This window comes from Mus caroli, chromosome 16 (assembly GCF_900094665.2).
Source record: "Mus caroli chromosome 16, CAROLI_EIJ_v1.1, whole genome shotgun sequence".
Classification (NCBI taxonomy): domain Eukaryota; kingdom Metazoa; phylum Chordata; class Mammalia; order Rodentia; family Muridae; genus Mus; species Mus caroli.
Genome location: NC_034585.1, coordinates 172,022 through 181,259, shown reverse-complemented (window position 1 = coordinate 181,259; position 9,238 = coordinate 172,022). Strand labels below are relative to the sequence as shown.

The 9,238-nt window shown below is 46.7% G+C and overlaps 1 protein-coding gene across 2 annotated transcripts in view; it reads right to left on the bottom strand.

Moving 5' to 3' along the window:
* Positions 1-289: 289 nt before the first annotated feature.
* The window catches only part of Naa60 (N(alpha)-acetyltransferase 60, NatF catalytic subunit), a 21,998-nt gene continuing 13,049 nt past the window's right edge, over positions 290-9,238 (bottom strand). The window contains exons 3-7 of one of the 2 annotated variants that reach the window (XM_021185207.2): positions 7,638-7,767; positions 5,072-5,168; positions 4,165-4,399; positions 2,914-3,266; positions 290-1,601 (exon numbers count right to left, since the gene is read on the bottom strand). In XM_021185207.2, coding sequence (XP_021040866.1) covers positions 3,110-3,266; positions 4,165-4,399; positions 5,072-5,168; positions 7,638-7,767 — 619 coding nt within the window. In that variant the 3' untranslated portion in view covers positions 290-1,601; positions 2,914-3,109. The remainder of the gene's footprint in view (positions 1,602-2,913; positions 3,267-4,164; positions 4,400-5,071; positions 5,169-7,637; positions 7,768-9,238) is intronic. The other variant, XM_021185208.2, reaches the window with a different exon arrangement.

Genomic DNA, 9,238 nt, shown 5'->3' with positions numbered 1-9,238 from the left:
GGCAGAGGCAGGCGGATTTCTGAGTTCGAGGCCAGCCTGGTCTACAAAGTGAGTTCCATGACAGCCAGGGCTATACAGAGAAACCCTGTCTGGAAAAACCAAAAAAAAAAAAAAAAAGAAACAGGCCGGTGAACTTGCTTTCAGCAGTGGAAGCCTTCAAGTTCACAGCCTCTGCAGGACAGCTGCCTGCATGCTGAGCCATCAAGAGGATGGCAGCAAGCTCCCCAACCCTCAGCCCGAGCCCACAAGGGCAAAGCACAGATATGGGAGCCAACAACTAGAGACAGGATGAGTCTAATGAAAGTCTGTTTATTTGTAATGAGACTACACGCTACAATTTGTTCAACACTGGGCTGGACACTGCAATAATTATGGGACTAAAGGGAGACAGGTCGAGGCCTTTGAGGTGGATTTATGAATGCCCAAGTCAGAACCTTCTGGACGACTCTTCCTTGACTACACAGGGCAGAAATGAAAATCACATGATCAGCACAGACTGAAAAGGGAGAGGATGCGGGGCTGGGGCCTCAGCACACAACCAAAACCAGTCAGGACTGGCTACCTGCTGGCTAGTTCTGTTGAGGGAGGGGGATACTTTACTGCCTTGCTATTCCTTTGTGGGGACCCTTCCCCCTCTGAGGCCAGGCAGCCTTTGGCTGGCTCTACAGCCTGAGAGCCCTGAGCCAGGAGATGCTGAGGGAGGATGCTGAAGGAGGAAGCACTCAGTAATGAGGCCTGTCCATAAAGCTGTTTTTCATCAGCCTGGCACAGTGAGGGGCTGTGGACACCCTGAAGGGCTCCTGTAATACTGCAGCAATTCTGGGCAGGACTGTGACAGCAAACACTTGAGGGCACAAGGGAAGGGATGCTGGAAACTTGAGATGTCTGCTGCAAGCACAATTCATGGTACTGACAGAGCCTTCTGCCGCAGAGGCTGAAGGCCCACAGGCACCAGTTGCCCTCTACTCCCAAGGCCAGGTCCCATGGGTCCACAGTAGCAAAGATGCCAACACAGAGCTCAGCCGCCTCCTGTCTGCATTAGCCCAGGCCTTGAAGTTTCAGCTTCTAGAGGATAAGCATGGAAGGAATCCAGAAGCCAACAGCTACCTGTCCTTGGCCCAGCTCCCAGTGTGGGTTGCTATGTGGAGCATGCCAGGATTCAACAGGCAGAATGGTCCTTCTGGACAGAAGAAGTGGGCAGTAGAACACTGGGAACAGGGAACTGTCCATCTAACTGTCTATGCAGAGGACTGATTCCTGAAGCTTTAAATTCTTGTGAAGGGCCAGCCCCTCTTTCTCTTCCCCGTTTCCAGCCTTTCATGGAGGAGTAAGGACAGCTTCCATCTACACTTCTTTAGGGCATTCCTAAACAAAAACTGACATTCTCCTTGCTGTGCCTCTTTATTCTAAGGTTCCTGTGTCTTCAGGGTCAAAATGTCCACGTTTTCAGCAAAATTCAGTCCATCTTGTAGGAAGGAGCTGAAGGAGCAGGAGGCAGAGAAGCCTGGCAAGCCCTTTCCCAGTGAATGTAGACACACCTGCCAGGCCATTGGGTGGTGCCAGGGCATGGAGGCAGGGCAAGGACTCCAGGTAAGGAGAGCCTGAGGGGAAGAGAGTAGGCATGTGAAGGCACTTCAGGATGCTTACCTACCTCACTATCTGGCCTATGGGATTTAGCTGAGCCAGGGTATACCAAAACATGAGGTCTTCTCCAGCCCAGTTTTATCAGTAGCTACCAAGCTCTCCTGGGACTTTATACAAATATAAACACTGTCAAGATTCACATCTGGATGTGTATCAAGCCTCTATGTGGATAGAGAATGTGTATCAAGTCTCTTCCAGATCTGCAATTCTCTGTTCTCTCGGCCTGGGATCCCAGCTCTCAGCAACCAAAATGGTTGCATCAAAGCAGAATCTTATCTTCCTGTAAAAGTTGTCAGCATGGAAAGTCCATGCAGGACTTTGGAGAATGCCACATGGAGATGCACTGGTGACAGTACTGGTGTCAGAGTGGCAGACATGGACCACAGATCACTTGGTGCCTCTTGTAAAGTGAAGCTGAGTAACTGGAGCCCCGAGTAGGAGTTACTTGATCTTCCTGTAACTTTCCAATATTCGAATCGTGTAAATCCATCATTTTAACAAAAAACAAGAAAGGAAAGAAACAACTTTGTTCAGGGCCTTGGGAGGTGGCTCACTGGTTACGACCATTTGTTGCTCTTTCCAAAAGACATGGGTCAAATTCTCTGCATATACATGGCACAACTGCCTGCTCCTCTAGTACTAGAGGATCCAATGCCCTCAAATTCTCAAGATATTTAAAAACATTAAAAAAAAAAAAAAAGCCACTCGGGCTGGAGAGATTGCTTGGTTGGAAAAATGATTGCTATACAAAAATGAACCCGTACAAAAAACCTGGTTTGCAGTTGGGGAGACAGAGACAAGAGGATCTCTGAGGCTTCACTACTTGGTCCAGTTAAATCAATGAGCTACAAGTTCCATGAGAAACCCTGTCTCATGCCGGGCGTGGTGGCGCACGCCTTTAATCCCAGCACTCAGGAGGCAGAGGCAGGTGGATTTCCGAGTTCGAGGCTAGCCTGGTCTACAAAGTGAGTTCCAGGACAGCCAGGGCTACACAGAGAAATCCTGTCTCGAAAAACAAAAAAGAGAAACCCTGTCTCAAAATTAAGGAATAACTGAAGAAAATACACAATGTTGAACTCTATGCTCCACAAATGTACACATGTGTATGCATATGTACATGAACACACAAAGCCCAAGGAGTTCTGGCAAGTGGTTTGAGATCTCTGGTCCCTTGCTCTTCAAAAAGCTTCTGGACCCCCTATGAACTGTTCACGGGTACCCTGCCTAGAGACTTCTTGTTGCTGCAAGCATCAGACCCCCAGGTCCTACCTGTTCCTACCTGTTGATGACCAGTATATATTCTGCTCCTGAGCCAGCATAGCACCGGGCCTGCAGCTGGGGCAGGCTGATGGGCCGGCAGGTGGCCACCAGCTCCTCGAAAAGGACAGCAAAAGTCAGACAGACAGGAAAACAGGCTCCACAAAGTGCTGAGGACAGAGGCCTGGTGGAGGCTGCCCCAGTGGCATTACATGGTACGGCTGTACTCTATGCCACTTTTGGTGGAAATGCTGGACCATGGCAGAAAGCTGCAGAGCAGGCTGTGGGCCTGGCGGTAGATCCTGTGTGGGATGGAGCAGGGGCTCAGGTTGGCTAGTGCTGAGCCCAGGTGCTGGATGTAGTCTGTGGGCTCTGTCAAGGAAGATATTCCATGTGCCCCCATCTGCCTTGCCATTGTACCCATATGGCACAATGCATTCAACTGGAAGCCAAGGGCCTATTAAACCCTAGAGAATACTGGAAAGGCTCTTTAAATAGACCATTAATTTGGGAATTAGTGTAGTGGAGCCACATAGGACAATCATCATAAGGAAATGAATAAAGAATAGGGGTAGGATCTTCAAGACAAGTATTCCTAGTTCTGCAGAGGGGCAGAGCCCACCCCAACAAGATGTTTTAGTAGTGCTAACCCCTGGTTGACCATTCGTGCCTGACTTCATGTGAACTAGGCCTATGGAGTTTTGGATCACCTATTTCCCATTTTACTTTCCTCTAAAATGAATCATTTCTATACATACACACACATGTGGTATATTTTGCCCTATGACTGTTGGAACATCTGATTTCCTTCCCACCAAACAAGGGCATCATTAGCGGGGAGAACTGGGGGTGAGTGGATACACCTTGGATAAAACAACTCCAAGGCCTGAACTCAAGTGTTGCTCTGCCATTGTTTCCTTCCTTCTCTGCATCACAGGCTGCACAGGGGAATGCTTGTATCTCCTATGTTTACTGCTAACCTCTAGAACAGGGTATTTTCCATACTAAGTGGATGAATTAATCCTGGGCCCAGAGAGTTAAAACTTAACCTCCCTGCTGGGCTGTAGTTGCCAGGGAGTGCCAGCTTTCCTAATGTATGCAACCAATCAGGTACACTCAACCTGCCCATACTATGAGCTAATCAAGGAACAATGCTGCAAGCTAAGCCACTGACTGTCACCTGAAGGTGGCCACAGTTTCTCTAGCCCTCTAGCCAGGAAATCATAAAGCCTTCTCCTGATCCCTTCCAGCAGTAAAGGATATAAAATGGTCCAGGGAGGGTGGCCGCCATTGATGTAGAGGACATAGGTGAAGCCATCTTTGAGGACCCCTCGAATGGAGTAGTAGTAGGGCAGGTAGTGATGCTGCCTAAAGTCTCTGTTTTCATAGAAGTTTATTGCTGTATTGTTGGTGGTGAGAACGTGCAGGTAGATGGCTTTGCAGTGGTCCTGGGCGGTAGTTGAAATATGATCCTTTAAACTTTCTAGTAAAAGGGAACCTGGGGAAAGGAGATGAAGGTTTCCCACAGCAGGGCAGTTAAGAGAACATAAAAGCAACCATGGCTTCTGCAGGTCTAGAGGGCTACACTCCCAGATCTGTAACCAACCTCTGGTTACCTTCCACTATTAAAGCCCCTAAAAGATCCTAGCTACACAGAGTCTATGAAGTGCATGCCACTGTGGGCCACAGATGTATCCTGGAGGAGCTCTGGGTCCACAGTGGACATTTGCCAACCTTTCAAACAGCAAAAAGTGTAAACCAGAACCCAGAGAGTGTGGGAAAGGCAGGCCTGGGTAAAAAAGAGGACTGCTACTCCCTGCTGTGTGCTCTATAGAGTAGATAGGAATTTGATAACAAAGGGTCTGATAAATGCTGCAGAGTGCCATGACTTCATTTATGTTTCTTATTCTGAACTGAGAACATCTTGCCAATACACATGACTATGTCTGGCAACAGGAGAGGTAAGGGAGGTCTATTCTTCCCTGAGATTGTCCTAGGGAGACACACTGGGAGGACAGGAGGACAGGATCTGTCCCTAAATAGGGATAAGGAAGAAGAGACTAAGGGTCCTCTAAGATGAAGACCTCAGAAGAAGTGACTGGCTTGGATTACAAGGGTGTTAACTGGCTAGGGGAGGGGTGGTTTAAACCATGAACTCTCTGCTTCTTACCTATGCCGTGTTTCCTGAACTCTTTCACCACTCCCAGACTGAGGATGTATGCAACTTGTGTATCCACAGAGAAGCTGGAGGCTAGAATATCTCCATCCTAAAGAGAAAGTTAAGAGAAAATAAGGGCAACTCGGGTGCACAGGCTCAAGACAGACTCCATCTGCATATCTACAAGCCCACTCTGCATATCCTGAGATGGGAAGCCACAAGGTGGGCAGGGGAATAACAAAGAGGCAAGGAGAGCCCCACCACACACAAACGATTAAGTTCAGGCCCTGTTGGCAGAAGGCTGCTACAGTGCGGGCACCTATGAGGAACATCTCAGAGATGGTGGACTGGGACTTTATGGCAGAACCAGTCATTACAATAGGCTAAAAGCCAATGGCTGGGAGCAGGGATGTAGCTTAACAGTAGAGCACATGTCTGGCATACATAAGGCCATCGGTCTGATCCTAGCACCCTAAGAGAGAAACAAAAAAACAAACAAACAAAAAAAATGACTGTCCAAAGTGGTCACATCTAGTCTGTCAACAAGCAGTAACAGCCACCATGCTGTGAGACGGATTAGTGGAAAGCTGTGTGAGTCAGGGGAGAGGGCACATGCGCATCATTGCTCAGAAGACGTCCACGGAAGTTGGTTCTCTTCCTCCTCCACGTGGGTGCTAGGAATTAAACTCAGCCTGTCTGGTTTGTACTGCTGAACCATCCTGCCAGACCAGGTGCAAAGCTTTAAAGGTTTATAAAGGAAACCATGCTGTCCCGGTGAGCACAGAGAGCAATTTAGATGGCAGCTCTCCCCTGCTCTGCTACATGCTGAGCAGAGCATCACACTGAGATATACTATAGCATGCTGCTCCACCAATCTATCTGGTTATGGACAAAAATGCCTCATGAGAAAGTCCCGACTCTGACCATGAGTTTCTCATGATAGTCCCACCTCTTAAGAATAAGAGAGCTGTAGCATGTGTGAGGCTTTCCTTCTAAGAAAGGACACTGGGCAACTTGGCTTTTCTGTTTCTCATTTATCAAGTAGCTCCTATATGTTAGGCATGGGCTGGGCCAGGACTTGCTCCTTGCTCCCTGCCTAGAACTCAATACTACAGTGAACCTGGACAAAGCAAATGTGGGGAGGGGATAAATTTACTTCTCTAGTTAACAGAAGCCCTGGCTGCTGATGGTAGCCAAAAAGATAGACAGGGAAGGGCCCCCAAGTCTATGGAAAGAGAACATAATCATGAGGCCCTCAGACAGTATGCATGGTGGAAAAAGACAATCACTAGGAAAAAGTCCCAGGGAGGGATCATGAAGAAACAAGGTATGGGCAGGTAAAACAGAATCAATACAAGGAATATCCAAGGGATGCTCTCTCTCTCTGCCTTAGCAATGAACTCTGTGAGGTAGTGGCTCAGGAAGAGGCTGGGCTAGATAAGAAAAAACAACCCCCCCCCCAAATCAGAACTAAAATATCTGTTACCCCCCCCAAAACAATGTGCTAAGATATAAAGTTTGTGCACACAGTGGTCTGGGATCTTAGGAAGATAGATATGTTTCTTCCTCTCCCTCTGGGAATGGGACTCAGGGCCTCCTTTACATTAGACAAGCACTCTACCACCAGGGCGCTGCTCCAAACTCCCTTCCTTCACTTCTAAAGAAACAACCTCAGCAGGCTGGGTTTAGGACATACATCTTGGATTCCAGCACTTGAGAGGGAGAGGCAGGTGGATCTGAGTTTCAGGCTAACTAATGAATCCCTGTCTAGAAAGGAACAAACAAAGAGAAAGATGGAGGAAGGGGAAAAAGAAAAAGAAACAAAAATAACCTTAAGCCAAACAAAACCATTTGCTAGTTGGTAGGAGTTCCGTTCCTGAATGTGGTAAACTAAATTCTGTTCCATTGCTACGACCAAAATTAACAGGAGACACCCCACTGTAATCAACCACAAAGAGCTTTTTAGCTGCACTTAAAGTCTTCCAGTCTGCACTTAGTAGTTGCTCAAATCCTTGAGGGTTCTGAGGTAGGTAAGTCTTTAAGTAGTCCACAAAATTGAGTAAAAAGAAAATACATTTTCACTAATCCCTAACTAAAACCTAGCATATTCCTCAACAGATTACAGCATTATTGGGGCTCTTGTAACAGTGCCAAAAGCACAAACCACAGGCATCTGCATGTCACACAGCAATGGGGCAGATTCCCAACATGTCATTTCTGCTTGTTCTTACTTCAAAATGCTCATCTTTATTAGGTCCACTAGTGGTCTTATTCATTATATTATTCCATGAACAATAATACAGGCTGGAGAAAGAGTTCAGCAGTTAAGAGCATTCTCTTGCAGACAACATGAGTTTAATAGTGGCATCTTACAACCACTTACGATTCTAGCTCCAGGGGGATCCTCTTTGGTTTTTGTAAGTATATACCCCCACATACAGACATATTTATTTGACTTGCTACCCTGACTCCTCTGGTCACAAGCTGCTGAGAACAGAGGCCAGAGCTGGCAATGCGACCCCATTGCAACATCCCTTTCAGCCATCACAAAGGCCAAGCTTTTGGAGCACAGACATACCTCTTTATGGATTTTGGTCCTATTCTTTATTTCAGCTACTATCATTCCCACAATGGCACCTCTGTAGGTTGCAGCAAGGGAGAAGAACTTCTTGTTAGATGTGATATCACGATACCATGAGTCTGGGTACCTGAGGGAGAGAGCACACTCAGGTGAGTCAGAGGGACCCAGGCTACCTGGCCTATCACTTACAATCTCAAAGAAGCTACCTGCCCATGTGGGAATTTTTTATGTAAAAGATGTGTGAAAGGGTGGAACCCTCCAATGAAATCGTCTCCACAGAATAGTTCCTGGAGGGATAGCACACGGCAGCCTGTTCCTCAGTGTGAGCTGAGACCTTAGAGCCCTTAGTGACCTGTAAATACTTAGGTGGTCTGTGAGGAATTCTATGAGGGCTGGTAAAATGGTTCAGCAGGTACAGGTGTTTGCAGCCAAGCCTCAAAACTTGAGTTCAATACCCAGGACCTGTATGGTAGATGGAGAGAAATGACTACTGAAAATGGTCCTCTTTGAGTCTTTCTGGCCCTGAAGACTAGGCAAGGTGATTCAAGGAAGAGCCAAAGTTCATGGATATGTAGACTAGGGTTTACAATACTTTATTAGACATGGGCGGGGACACGACACATGACTAAGTGTACACCTGAGAGGTGTACAGGCCTCTAACTCAATGTAGATCTACACAACCTTAAGCCATCCCTCAGCAGAGCCTTGTTTCTGTGCTTGCTGCACTCTTATTTCCTGGGATTACTTTTTAGTAGTGGGTTTGCTAACTTTTTTTTTTTAAAGAAATACATACACACACACACACACACACAGTAGCTGTCTTCAGACACTCCAGAAGAGGGCTGTGAGCCACCATGTGGTTGCTGGGAATTGAACTCAGGACCTCTGGAAGAGCGGTCAGTGCTCTTAACCACTGAACTCTCTCTCCAGCCCAGGATTGCTAACTTGGATAGTTTGTTTCATCTTATAAAACATAATAAGCACTGTTATCCCACATTCCTAAGAAGTGACAGTTTATATTTCAACACGGATGCAGAGTGGGGGGTGCCCCTACTTCTCTGCCGGCATGGAGCAACAGGTGTGAGGTGAGGACTCAGGAAATACCGACGACTTAAATACAGCACCTTGCTTAGCCTTGAGGCTTTAAAGTTCGTATCTATTTCCTCACAAACAAAACAAAAAACCCCAAACCTGTTTTTTCATTATCATAAAATAATCTAGAAATAAGGCAAGGAAAAATGGAGGAGCCCACAGGTACTAATAATTCACTCCAATAAAACTACTGACAGTAATTATTTGGTAGTATTTGGGGGGTAATAAATGATCCCCACCCAAAGTGAAGGTCTAGGGGTAAATCTCTCAGACCTCCTACCTCGTGTTTCTCACTCTCTCCTCTGAGGTAAGACATGGAACCTAGAATTCTTCTACTCCAGTATGGACCACAGAAACCAGAAGAATTCCTTTCCTCTAAAGCCAACCTGATTTTCTGCATAGGTAGCCATGAAAAACTTCTCTGTCCTGTCTTGTCTGACAATAGATCTAATACCACTCACTGTCAATCTAATCTAATAGCGCTCACTGTCAATCTAATCTAATAG